The following is a 14456-nucleotide window of genomic DNA, read 5'->3' as shown; positions in this document are numbered from 1 at the left end:
CTTCTCATTGCGATGGCTTCTCTTTGTTGCAGAACACGGGCTGTAGGGCGTGCAGTCTTCAGTAGTTGTGGCGTGCAGGCTCAGTAGTTGTGTCTCGCGGGCTCTAGAGCACAGGCTCAGTAGTTGTGGCGCATGGGCTTAGTTGCTCTGCGGCATGTGGGATCTTCCCAGACCAGGGATCGAACCCATGTGTCCTGCATTGGCAGGCGGATTCTTAATCACTGAGCCACCAGGGAAGTCCCCAGTAATTCATTCTTTATTATTGCCCAATTGAATTCCATTTTATGAATACCATTTTTAATACCATTTATGAAAACCATTTTGTTTCATGTGGTTTTTTGCCATTTCTGTATATCTTCTTTGATGGAGTATCTGTTTAAAATTTTTGCCCATTTTTTAAATTGGAATTTTTAAATGAGATAATTGTAGTCACAAGCAATTAAAAGAAATATTGATAGTACAGAGAGATCCTCTGTAGACTTTACCTAATGGTAACATTTTGCAAAATTTAGTATAATATCATAACTAGGATATTGATATTGATAATCCACTGATCTCATTTGTAAAGATAGTTTTACTTGTACTAATTTGTGTGTGTACATATACATTTAGTTCTATACAACTTTATCAAGTGTAGTTTTGTGTATTCACTACAACAGTCAAGATATTGAGTGGTTTCATTACCAGAGGATCCTTCTTGTTGCCCTTTTATAACCACACCCACCTTCCTCGTTTCCCCCTGTTCACCCCTGCCAATCATGAACCTGATCTCCAGCTTTAAAATTTTGTCATTTCAAAATGTTACATACATGGAATCATACAGCATAACTTTGGGGGATTTTTGCCTATTTTTAAAATTGTGTTGTCTTTTGTTATTGAGTTGAGAGAGTTTCTTTATGTATTCTCTGTACAAGTCCTTTGGCAGATATATGGATTGTGAATGTTTTCTCCCAATCTGTGGCTTTCATTTTCTTGACTATCTTTTGAGGAGCAGAAGCTTTTCATTTTATGAAGTCCAATTTATCATTTTTTTATGGTTTGTGCTTTTTGTGTTCTCTGAGAAATCTTTGCCTACCTCAAGATCATAAAGTTCTCTAGTGGTTTCTTCTAGAAGTTTTATAGTTTTTTTTTTTTTAATGGCTTTTTTGTTTAGTCTATGTTCTACCTCATATTATCAATAATTTGGGGTACCTCATGAGATTCAAATTGAGGTTCATTTAATTTTTCATATAGTAATGAATGAATGTTATTCAATTGTTTCAGCACCATTTTTTGAAGACTTTCCTTTCCCCATGGAAACGCTTGGCACCTTTGTTGAAAAATCGGTTGACCACCACGTGTGGGTCTATTTTTGGACTTGCTAAGCTCTTCCATTGATCTATTTGCCTATCCTGACACGATCCGATAAGATCTCATGTATCCAACTTTCCTTTTCAAGATTGGCTATTCTAGGTCCTTTACATTTCCATATAAAATGTAGACTCGACTTTTAAAATTTCCTCAGAAAACTCAGTTGGGATTTCATTGAACCTATATAGATCAGTTTGGGGAGAACTGACATCAGTATTGATCTTCCAGTTCATGAGCATGGTATATTATTTATTTATGACTTTTAAAATTTCTTTTAGCATTATGGAATAGTTCTCATTATAGAGTACTATACCCTTTTGGTTAAATTTGGTCCTCAGTGTTAATGTTTTTTGACACTGTTATAAATGGAATTTTTTTTTTTTTTGGCTGCACCATGTGGTTTGCGGGATCTTAGTTCCCCGATCAGAGATTGAACCCTGGCCATCGGCAGTGAAAGTGCAGAGTCCTAACCACTCGACCGCCAGGGAATTTCCTATAAATGGAATTTTTAAAAAATTCACTTTTCTGTTGTTTTCTACTAGTACAGTGGTGCCAGTAAGCCTCTAGTACATGAAGTTAGGATGTTCTCCTTTACACACTACTGGGGGCCCTGAATCATACAGAGATATTGTTCTATGTGGTAGGAAGACGCCGAAGAATTTTTCATTCAATTTGCATTAAAAGAAGAACTATTGAAGTTAGATTAGGAAGTGAAGGCATTGGAGGCACGGAGCCCACTGAACTAATAGCTGCTATTGAATGCCTACTACGTGGCATGTTCTTTACCTCTTATCTTCATAGAATCTGCTGTGAGAGGTTTCAATATCCCTGTTGTATTGACAGATGAGGAAACATTTAGAGAGGTTAGAAAAGGAATCTGAGGTGCCATGGTTATGATGTGGCATCGCTGGGATTTGAGCCTAGGTCTAACCAACTCCAGGCACACCCACCTTCTCTAAGTGAAAGATGGGTTTGGATTGAAGCCCTGGCAGTGGAGTTGGGTACACTTAGACTGGAGAACACTTGCTGAAATGGATATGGCACATTTCCTGGTAGGGTGTTTAAGCACGTTTAAGCATGTTCTTTCCTCCATTTACTCAGCTGGGACAGTGGTCATGGTAGCCCCGATTTCACTGGGTTGTGAGGGTTCACTGAGGCCGTGTGTGTGGTGCACTTAGTCTGGCATTTGGCACGTGGTCAGTGCTCAGGAAATGGTTGCCTAGTTGGGTTTATGGATGATGAGTTTACCATTAAGCAAGACAAGGAAGGAAAGGTAACATCAGTAGAGGATGGCTAACACATACAGCTTTGGACTCATTGTGTCTTATGTATGTATGAAACCAGCTAGCAAAGTGAGTGGGCAGCTCCGAAGAAAGGTCTAAGCTGAAGACATAAGTTTGAGAACTTGTCTCTAATATTCTTCACACTAGGTAGATGCGGCTGAGAGGTGATCATTATTTTAAAAATAGAAAAATAATGCTTGAATGTATTTCTTTTAGTCCAAATCTAGAACACTTATTAGGAGGTACTTACTAGAGCTTTAAAAAGCTTGTTTTAGGACAGATAAAATGCAGTTCTACAACACACAACAAAATAAAAACAAAGCAAAAAAAGCAAAAAATCCAACAAGTACCCTGATAGGTGGTACAGGCTGGAAATTTAAAAAGAAATAGGTAATGTGTCTATGGATGATGACTTCCTTAGCAGACAGTAAGGCATTTAGCCAGAACCCCTATACTCTGGAGAATGATGTCAGGGAGTACAGCCTTTCCTTCCCCAAAACTGGGTTTTCTTTTCAGGAACTTAAAGTACTTTACATGCTTGAATTAATACCATTATGTTTAACGCTCAACCTAGCTAGGAGACAGGTGTAGCAGAGTAATGCAGGGGAGGTATAAACCAAAGTAGGACTAAGATGCCCATTTTTGTTACCTTGGAGTAAAGCTGCTTTTGTGTGTAGTTCTCTAACTAAACACCAGATGGTACCACTCACCAGCGTTTGACTTCAGCCATGGGCATTTTTAATGCCCAGTTTATGGGCATTAAAGAAAACTATGATAGTCCCTCAGTAGAACCAGAGGGAACAACCCTTGCTTTGACGTTAATGATGTGGCACACGTTGATATACAGATGTTGGACATTGTCATCCAGCTCCTGAGTTCATGTTCTCTCCCCCCTCTCTCTCTCTTTTAGCTTTTATTCTCAAGGATATGGGGTCAAAATAGATGGTAATATTCTTTTGTCTGTAGTTGGGTAAAACCAACCAGTTATTTTAGTTCTTTAAATAACTGGTTGCAGTGGGATGTTCAAAATACTTCATTTTTCATACCACTTGAATCTTTGCATGTCTAGGAAACTCCTTGTGTGGTTGGTTACTGGGTAGAATTGACATGCAGATTATTTAACCCAATGATGATTATCTAGGCTGATGGCAGAGAGGCATTTGGGCATGAACCAGACCCATGCAGAAGGACCTCAGGCCCAGCAACCCATGAAGAACTCCACTCAATAAAGCCAGGACTTTTACTAGGTGCTGTAGAGTGTCGTGCACTGTGTTGTATCATAGAAGTAATCCTTGTATGGAGAGGATATTAACCCTTTGTAATATGTGTAGCAATTACTTTCCCCAGTTTGTCTTTTGTCTTATAATTTCACCTATAGTATTTTTACTATATGGAAGTTTAATACTTTTATGTAGTCAAATTACTAAATCCTTTCTCTCTCAGCTGCAGGATTTTGTCATTCCCTTTTCACTTTAGGATTACAAAAATATTCATCTCCATTTTTTTCCTAGAACATTTACAGTTTCATTCATTTTTTTTTTTTAATAAATTTATTTACTTATTTATTTTTGGCTGCATTGGGTTTTTGTTGCTGCGTGCGGGCTTTCTCTAGTTGTGGCAAGCGGGGGCTACTGTTCGTTGTGGTGCGCGGGCTTCTCATTGTGGTGGCTTCTCTTTTTGCGGAGCACAGGCTCTAGGCGCGTGGGATTCAGTAGTTGTGGCACATGGGCTCAGTAGTTGTGGCTCACGGGCTCTAGAGCGCAGGCTCAGTAGTTGTGGCGCACGGGCTTAGTTGCTCCGCGGCATGTGGGATCTCCCCAGACCAGGGCTCGAACCCGTGTCCCTTGCATTGGCAGGCGGATTCTTAACCACTGCGCCACCAGGGAAGTCCTACAGTTTCATTCTTTACATTTTTGTTCCATCTTGAATTTTTGTGTAAAAGAATGAGGTAGAAATCCAGCTTTATGTTTCTCCGTTGCTGCATATATAGATGTGAACCCATATTTCTAAGGTCCCTGTGACACAATTGGGATAAGAGACACACGGAGGTTGGCGAGCAGTCCGATCTGCACATTAGAGTGCTATATTGGATGTGTTCAAGTGCCAGATGCTTCTGTGACTGTAAGACTAACAGTAGGAGATTAAGGCTGATGAAGGTTACCGAGAAAGTGGAGGAACTGAGACTTGGATTTGGCCTTGAATGACCTCTTGCTGGTTTCTTCATCATTATTGTTCATAACCTATGTCCTGGAAAATAATTAATGAATATACTGTAGAAATGATGCTCTTTTTTCATAGTGGAATCAGTATTTGCTTTCTCTATGAGAATATATTTCCACTGCTTTCTCTGTTGATTTACAATTTAATAAATGTAACAAACTTTTTATCCTAAAAGCAGAGAAGCCCACCCAGATTGATTTTAATAAAAATGTAAGTAGAAGCATTTTTTGCACTGTGCCTAGCACATAGTTGATGCTCAGTGTGTGTTGTTTTCTTCCCTCTTTCTCCAAATCTTGCCCTTCTCCTGAAAGTCTTTGAGGCGTGGGCTTTAAAACAGATACTATAAAATATTCTTTCAGTAAAGGTTTCAAGTACTTGATACACTTTCAACAACAGCAGGAATTTGTTCTTGACTTATTTTCATAAGTAGTAGTACTCCCTAATAGTAGCCAGTACTTTGAATTTTTATGCATTCAAGGCATTTCAGAAATTTTCAGAACTATATGTTCAATATAGTATCCTATTGCAGTAAGATAAATTAGAGACCAATACATGTTTTTTAAAATTGTGAGCTTGAATGGGAAAATTGTGAGTTTGTATGAGAGGGGCTGGTCCTGTTTTCTTTTTAACTTGACTTTTATGGAATACTTGTCCATTTGGGGCTTGTTATCTTTGCTTCTATGTCCAAGCGAAGTATGGCGTTGAGGGGTCGTGACCTGCTCAGGATTTGTTTTTGAGTTAGGACTCAGACTGTTGTGATTCCTGTGTATATCACAGGACTAATTTAAGAAGTTTGAAAAAGAACAAGAAATTAAACGGAAAGAATGCAGAAAGGAGGAATTAGTGCAGGTAAAACTGAAATTTAATGAGTTAGAAAGCAGCAAGAAGAGAACTAGTAAATAAAACCTAGAAGCTAATTGATGAAGAAAAACAGAAGGCTGTAATCCACAGTATGAGATATAGATAGTTGCCTTACGGATATATTAAAACACATGTGTAATGACATATACAAAAGGTTATTCGTTGTGATATTGCTTTTAATAGGAAAGGATTGGAAACAACCAAACTGTCCCCATCAAGAGGGTCTGGTTAAATAAATAATGGAACATCCTTATAGTGGAAAACTGCAGCTGTGTAAAAAACTGCAGCTGTAGAAAAAAAAAAAAAAAATATATATATATAAGGAAGTCCTTTATGTATATGTTTTTATAGAAAAATCTCCAAGACATTGTTAGCTTTAAAATAAAAAAAAGAAACAAGCCAGGTATTTAGTACCTTGAGTAGAGAAGGAAGAAATAAAATATTATATTGATCTGACTATGCATTAAAACTATCTCTGGAAAGGCAAACAAAAAATTAATGGAAATGGTTACTTGGGAGGGATGTGAACGGAACATATGAGGAGGGGGTGCTTTTCACTGCCATTTTACACTTTTTGATTGAGTATATTACCTATTTAAACATTTAAAATATGTATTTTAAAAGCTCTTATTTAACTGATTACATGTTTTTGAGAAGTCATTTGGGGTAAGGAAAAAATCAGTTGGTTCTGTTTAATTCAGCAATACTTAACTATTATGTACAAAAGGTGAGGCTTAGTTAGGAATGAAGAGATCATATATGGTTATAGCCTTCTGGTTGCTGAAAATATAGTTGGGCAGACAGGCAGATACAAGTGTAATACAACTATATACAACAAAAATACAGAAGCAGTACAATGGATGAACAGGGCAGGGGATGTGGGAAAACCTTGCAAAGGAGGTGTGTCTTGAACTAGGTGTGGAGGGACCTGTAGGACTTTGACAGCTGGTGATGGGGTAATGGTGGGCAAATAGGGATAAGGAGGACATCCTTTGGATGGAGGATGGTACACATGCAAAGTCCAGTAGGATGGAGAGTGCGTGGCTTAGTTTGAGGATGGGACAGAGTAGCCATTTCTGGATAGCTGGAGTGTAGGTAGTGTTTGTGTGAGCAGGGACTGTCTTGCACTGGGATGTAAGTCTGTATTCAGTCTTTTTTTTCTTTTTTTTTTTATTCCTCTTTTTTTTTATTGTGGTAAAATATACATAAATAATATTTATTTTAACCATTTATAAATATGCAGTTCAGTGGCATTCAGTACAGTCACAGTGTTGTGTAACCATCACCACTGTCTATAACCAAAACTTTTTCATCATCCTCAACAAAAACTCTGTAACCATCAAACAGTAACAACCCCATTTTCCCTCCCACCAGCCCTTAGTAACCTCTATTCTATTTTCTGTCTCTATGAATTTGCCTATTCTAGGTACCTCGTGTAAGTGGAATCTACAATATTTGTCCTTCTATGTCTGGCTTATTTCACTAAACATAGTGTTTTCAAGGTTCATCCATGTTATAGCATGTAACAAAATGCCATTTCTTTTTTGGCTTAATAAATCCCACTGTGTGTATATACCATATTTTGTTATTCATTGGTTGATTGACACTTGGGTTGTTTCCACCTTGTAGCTATTGTGAATCATGAAAAGGAACGTAGAGCTACCATATGATCCAACAACTCTGCTACTACCTACACTGCACATCTAAAAGAACTGAAAGCAGGGATTTGAACAAATATTTGTACACCAATGATCATAGTCTTTTTTTTCTTAATGGAAGATCGGAAATATATACAAAATTAGACAGGATAGAATAATACAGCACATGAGCTTCAACAGTCACCAATTCATGGCTAATCTTGTTCCATATATACCCTACCCACTCCACCCCCCAACTCCTGCCGTATTTGGAAACAGATCCCAGATAATGTCATTTCTTCTGTAAATATTTCAGTGTGTAGCTCTAAAAGATATGAACTCTTTTTTTTTTTTAACCAGTTGGAGTACAGATTTCCAGTAGATTCATAAATGTTATAAATAGTTTATTTTTTGGTAGTTTTTGTTCATTTGCTTAAGTCAAGATCCAAATAAGGTCCACAGATTGCAGTTGATTGATAGGTTTTTTTAAGTCTCTTAAGTAGGTCCCCCCAATCTTTTTTTCTCCCATGTGATTTACTTGTTGAAGGAATCAAGTTGTTTATCTTAATAGCATTTCCCACTGTTAAGAGTTTGCAGATTACATCCCCTGGTCTAGTTTTATGTGTTCCTCTGTTGTTTGTATTTCCTGTAACTCGGTAATTGGATCCAAGTTTGACCAGATTCAGGTTAGTTTTTGTTTGTTTTGGTTTGGCTTGGTTTTTTTGTTTGTTTGTTTGTTTGTTTTTTACTTTATGGGAAGTATTATGGCTTCCCATTAGGGGCACATAATGTCTGTTTATCTCCTTTTTTCTGATTTTAGCAGTCCTTGCTGATCAGTGTTCGCATGTCAGTCATTCTGTAGAGTTAAAAGAATAAATCTATGAATATCCTCTGGTTACCATGACATCTGTATCCTTTCACTTCTCAGCTCTTATAAATATCCTGTGAGATAAAGAATTTTTAAATATCGTACATGTAAGAGTAATTGGTTTCAAGTGACCTTTGAAAGCTGGTATCAGATAATTGTAAGATGTTTTCTTGGGTTAAAAACAAATTTATCTCTTGTTTTAATGTATTTTCACAAATTTGATTATTTCTGTTTTATACTTCATTAGGTTATTCTTCCGATGTGTTAGAAGTAAGGCAGAGGGGAAGCAATGGTGTGGAAATATCCCATGGCAGGTAGGAATTATTCATCTGTTTTCAAACCTGACTATTAAGATTGTTTAATCTGTGGGATCACCTGAAAAGACCCTGAAGTCCAGTATAAACTGGTTTTCATTGTACTGTCTCTGAAAGACAGTTCTTTTCTTTAAGCATGGTAGACCTTGTTGGGACTCTTAATTCAAAGGACTATTTGGGTCTTAAATATAGTTAGTATCCTGCTATTTAGGGAAAAATTTAAACTTACTTGACTAACTTCAGCATGTTTTTATAGACTGATATCTATTTGATGTTGGTATAAGCTGAGTATAATTCATAAGCTTCTAGAATGTGAGAATTAGGAGAGACCCTACAGAAATCCAGTACATGAGGAGCTAGACTGTGCAAGGTCATGAAACTTGTTTTTGTAGGGAGATAGCTTGGACTTAAGATTCTGGATTTGTACCGTGAAACCTTCCTAAAGCCAAAATCAAAGCAAGTATAGGGTACTGTTTAGGTTTGGGGAAAAGTTCATCTTGAGAGAATAGTTTTTCATGAAAAGTATACATTGTGGCTATTGCTATTATTAAAACACTTTGACTTGGTCACTACTGTTCCTTGAGGCCTGGAAAAGCAGTGATCACGGACAGAGAAGGAACCAAGCATTGAAAGTACTGTTAAGAAACGAATACTTTGTGAGTTTGGCAGTCCTTTCTAGAGGGAGAAATGCTCCCAGGAACATTCAGAAAAATTGGACTGCTTTTACTGTGTTTCCATTTCCTCTGAAAAAAGGTATTCTAGATGTTAAGGTTGCTTTAATATTTTATATTAAGATTATTTCCTTTGTCTTTTAGGATCCTAATTCCAAAGAACATTCTGTAACCAGTAAGTCTCAGCATGCCTCTGAGCCATCTCGTTATCCTTCCAGCCAGCAGAGAAACCCGTTCAAGTTAGTTGACAAGAATCAAGAACCATCCCTCCGGAAGCAGTTCATCAAAGGTGAAGATGAGGAAAAGACAGCTGGTAGGAAGCAAAGGGAAAAGGGAGATCCACTCCTGGATCAAAAGAAGGAACAGAAGCCTGAATCTAAGTGCTGGATGGAGAAAGATCTCTCATCTGGCCTGGCGGTAAAGGAAAAACAATCTGCTGTTCGAGAGACGCGGCAAGGGGAGAAGACAGAGTTTCATAGTGCAGCAAAGGAGGTTGAAGGGATGCACAAAAGAAACCTTTTTGAGATGAAATCCAAACAGGTCCATGGGAATGAGCTGAGAGGACCATCTGCATCTCAGGAGAAGTCAAATGGTGAGAGTCATTCCGTCCAAAAAGAATCAGAACCTCCAAGGGAAAAGGAAACTAAGACTTTGCCTCGAATTGTTCACAGTGAACACCCAATAAGCCAGCCCCTGAAAGGGGGACACCTCAGCAAGGAGCACCCCAAGAACTGGGAGGCTAGAGAAACAAAGGCAAAGAATGACCCAAGCACGCAGACCCGCCATAAGAGTCTGCTCCAGGGCCATTTGCAGGCACAGCTGGAGACCCGGGACACGCCTGCTCCAAAGGGACCGGCTGCTCAGCCTGCACCGCCGGCCGCAGGGCATCCCCAGGGAGAGAGGCGAGATGCCGATACAAGCGGTGGTGACAGTGAGGACGATGACGTTGTTTTTGTTTCCTCTAAGCCAGGGAGCCCCTTGCTCTTTGACTTGACTCTAGACTCACAGAAGAAGGAGAACCTTAAATGCCCTGGTCAGAGTGTGCAAAGAAAAATTCCTCCTGACTCAGGCGTTTCCAAGAAGGAAGAATCTTCAGACCCAGCAGCCCAGCGTGTGTACCTAACAACACAGCTGAAACAAAAGCAGGTACTACTGACCTGTGTTTTGTTTATAAGTTTGGAGCATTGCTTGCTGTGGGCAGATAAGGGACGCCACAAACAAGTTAAATATATTAACGTGAGAAAGGTTTTTTTTTTTTTTTTAAAACATCTTTATTGGAGTATAATTGCTTTACAATGGTGTGTTAGTTTCTGCTTTATAACAAAGTGAATCAGTTATACATATACATATGTCCCCATATCTCCTCCCTCTTGCGACTCCCTCCCTCCCACCCTCCCTATCCGACCCCTCTAGGTCGCCACAAAGCACCGAGCTGATCTCCCTGTGCTATGCGGCTGCTTCCCACTAGCTATCTGTTTTACGTTTGGTAGTGTATATATGTCCATGCTTCAAAAAAAAAAAAAAAAGTGAGAAAGGTTTTAGCGGTGGATGTTTAGTTTCTGCCTTTTGCTATGTTTATATTTTCAGGCTTGGTAAGTCACCTGGGTTTAGAAAGAAAAAAGTTTCTGGTTTTCACACATATAGTTAAAAGACCGTGATTTCAGAGTTTTAGCATTTTAGGCTATTTTAATCTGAGACTATCTTTCTAATGACTTGAGAGGAGAGACCCACGTTATAGGATCTGTTTTCCAGAGAACACTGGCATCTGTGAACATCCAGGCTCTTCCAGATAAGGGCCAGAAGTTGTTCAAGCAACTTCAGGAGCTGGAGGATGCGCTCAGTGCCCTGGCCCTCTCCCCAGAGCAAGGTAAAAGGGGTTCTGCCCCCGAACCCGCAGTTTGCATGAACTTCACAAGACATTCGAGAGGCGTTTCAATAAAGAATAGGCTGACTCATTCACCTGCTCATCTTGTTATCTGTTACTGAGCTTCCTTTATAAGTTACACCTGTGATTTATAGAAACTTCCTCCTATTTCCTGTGGACTCAAGTCTTTTTCCCATTGTTTAAGAAATGGTTTAAATGCTGTGCTCTCTCAGAAGCCTTTCCCAGCTCATGGCGATCCCACCCTCTCTTGACCTCACCTCACGCATAGAATTCCTTCACTTTTCTGAAGTGTAATCTGTTCTTCCCTTGTTTTTTGAGCAGGCACTAATGAGAAGAGTAACACTCAAGTACCACAGCAGAGTAACTTCACCAAAACGACCACTGACCCTCCCCACTTGGTGCCTCCCAAACCCCTGCAGGGCCAGGATCTCCAGCCTCTGGGTTGTCTAGGACTGAAGGCTGCCCGCCAGGAGGCTGCTGGAGGGACTGATCAGTGCTGTGGAGGTGAGATCCGAGGGCCTGGCCCTGGTGGGAATTGCTACACCTACGAGTTAAATGCTGCCTCGTAGATACCTTTGTAACCATGAAAAGGGAGAAACCACTCTGAGTTGCCTGTTTGATAAAGCTTGTGATGCTCAGCTAAGTTTATACACAGTGTAATTTAGATCTTTGTGAGGGCAGAGACTGTGTCTGCCCTGTTCACTGACCTTGTTCACGGTCCTTGATCGGTCGGCCCAGTGGTCGGTGTATGGGAGTCATCCAGTAAATGTTTGTGAATGAAAACTTGAACTCATATCATGATGAGGGAGGCAAGCCAGTGGATATGTTTATAGTCCTTCTGTGTGTGTGTGTGCGTGTGCGTGTGCGTGTGCGTGTGCGCGTGCGCTGAGGCAGAGCCGGGGACTATGTGACCATGACCAGTAGACTCACAGAGAGCAGTACCACCCGATTTAAATGAGTGTTTCCATCCTGAACTCTGCAGAAAACAATGAATTCAGAGGCACCTGCAGAATGAAGATCCCAGGTAGAGCCTCAACTATGTAACATGATCGGTTGGTTCGCTGACCAGGACACAGGACCTCGAGTGGGCTGGCAGCGAGGAGAAAAGCTAAAGCCAGTTTTCTCCCAACTGAGAACTGCTCGAGATATAGGGAGGGAAAAGGAGAGAAAAAAGAAAACAGGAGGAAGGGAGGGGAGAAAGGTTGAAGAACAGTAGTCAAGAAGGGGGTAAGGAATAGATGGGATGCCAGATGAAGCAAAGGTCTCTAAAAGGGCACAGAGAAAACATACTTATATGTATAAAATAGATAAACAACAGGGACCTACTGTATAGCACAGGGAACTATACTCAATATCTTGTAATAACCTATAATGGAAAAGAATCTGAAAAAGAATATATATATAAAGAATATGTATGTATGTAACTGAATCACTTTGCTGTACACTTGAAACTAACACAACATGGTAAATTAACTATACTTCCATTAAAAAAAAAAAAGAAAAAGTACCTGGTCCAGTGGCACAGCATAGCTGTACTCCAGACTGTTTGAAGAACATTGCTGTGTGACAGCGTCATTCAGTAATCACCATGGTGATGGAGTTGCCTAGAGAAATTGTTATGGTGGATTATTAAGGTACGAAGTTATGTAATATGTTTAGGAAAGAATTCCATTAAAATAGCCTTTCATTTAAAAACATTTTAACATTTAAGTGAATAATTAATTTTTATTTGTCTTAGAAATCTCTTATTCGGATACTTCATCCCTAAACTTGCAACCAACTAAGATGCTTGTGTTTATTAATGAACTTCAGTAGAAGTTCTCTGTGTAGAATGAGTGGGCTCCAGCACTGAAGTATCATATTCTCGGTGCTGTGCGGGCAGCCTGGGACGCACACTGTAGGGGCTGTCTCTCCCTGTCTGCCTAAACTTCGGCAGACTTCCTGTTGCTCAGCCTCTTCTATTGCTGGCTTTTCTTCTTTGCATCCAGCCCCAGGGGTCTTTTTTTCTGAAAATTCTCATGGTATTACCTTCTTCCCTGCCACTTCTTCAAAGCTGAAAGAGAAAAAAATATTCTGGGTTATCTTATTTTTTATTATACTTCATTTTGTCCTCTATTAGAACACTTGATAATGTGATTTTAAAAAATAACAGACAAACAGAGACTAGGGATAATGAAGCCTGTGAGTCTAGGAGAATCTGGAGGCAAGAATTTTTAGTCCATACAGATCCATCATCTGGCAAATAATGAATTGCCTTTTTGCAGCTCTGGCCAGGACATAATACTCGCAACACTTATAGGTAACTTCGATTTGTACGCAGGCCCTATGAGCCAAGATCGCCTTCGCTCAGTGTGGCAAATCACAGGTGAAGCCATTGATGAGCTGCATCGATCACTTGAGTCACGTCCTGGCGAGACAGCTGTGGCAGAGGATCCGGCTGGGTTGAAGGTGAGCCGGGAAGGCCCACAGGGCAGAGTGTCCTATAACAGTATCCCAGCGCCCACGACGAGGGGGACCAACTACTGTGAAGGTGCCCATCAGAGTGCCATTCTGACATATCTTTTCTACAAATAATGCTCAAGTGGCTTCCCATGCAGTATTTTCTTTTTTTCTGTTTAGCAGTGAGAAGAAAAAAACAACGCAGTTTTTTTTTTCTTAAAGTCATACAGTTATATATGTCTGTAGCAGTAACAGATCCATTTATTGAGCTTCAATAGGTGCCACAAGGTTGCAAAGGAATTGCTGCTCTTAGTGGACTAGTTGGGGTGAAAGTGCATGTACAACCTGTGTAAGACAACTAGACAATGACCGGTTAAGACAGAAAACGTGCATTGTCATGTACTGTGGACTGTATGCAAAGTACAAAGGGATTCGAAATAAAGGAAAGGTTACTCTAGGTCAGCAGTATTATTTGTGCCTTAAAGAAACTGCAAGCCTAGAGATAGGATAGAAACCAAATACTCCAGTTAGAGGGAGTGGTGCTCAGAGGGAAGATACGGGGATTGGTATTAATAAGTGATGATCAGATGACATCAGTGCCTGAGCTGGGAGCAGCAGGTGATGTAAGTAAGCAGGAAGAGTCCCTTGCTGTGGAGCCTGGCCTTGGTGAAGGAACTTAGACTGGAATGGCTCAAGAGATATTATGGAATCACTGTAGAATTTTGAGCAGGGATGTTTTGTGAAGGTTATTTATGTCACAGAGTTCAAGATAAACTGGAGGAAGGAAAGACTAGAAGGTGGGCCCCCAGTTAAAGGGCTATCAATTTATGACTAGCACTGCGGACTGGGACATTGCCCACAGAGAGGAGAGGCACATTTAAGAGAGAATGAGGAAGAGCCAGTGGAATGGCTGGTAAAAGTCGGGTGA

At 39.9% G+C, this 14456-nt stretch overlaps 1 protein-coding gene across 5 annotated transcripts in view; it reads left to right on the top strand.

Moving 5' to 3' along the window:
• The window catches only part of TTF2 (transcription termination factor 2), a 44274-nt gene that overhangs the window by 3812 nt on the left and 26006 nt on the right, over window positions 1-14456 (top strand). For all 5 annotated transcript variants that reach the window (XR_009700507.1, XM_061186112.1, XM_061186111.1 and 2 more), the window contains exons 4-8: window positions 8467-8533; window positions 9349-10350; window positions 10957-11071; window positions 11411-11593; window positions 13410-13537. Coding sequence is in view for 4 of the 5 variants with exons in the window: in XM_061186112.1 (XP_061042095.1) it covers window positions 8467-8533; window positions 9349-10350; window positions 10957-11071; window positions 11411-11593; window positions 13410-13537 (1495 nt within the window). In the remaining variant the exon portion in view is untranslated. The remainder of the gene's footprint in view (window positions 1-8466; window positions 8534-9348; window positions 10351-10956; window positions 11072-11410; window positions 11594-13409; window positions 13538-14456) is intronic.

Source organism: Eubalaena glacialis, chromosome 3 (assembly GCF_028564815.1).
Source record: "Eubalaena glacialis isolate mEubGla1 chromosome 3, mEubGla1.1.hap2.+ XY, whole genome shotgun sequence".
NCBI lineage: Eukaryota > Metazoa > Chordata > Mammalia > Artiodactyla > Balaenidae > Eubalaena > Eubalaena glacialis.
Note: the sequence above shows the minus strand (reverse complement) of the source record. Positions and strands in the feature narration are given on the sequence as shown.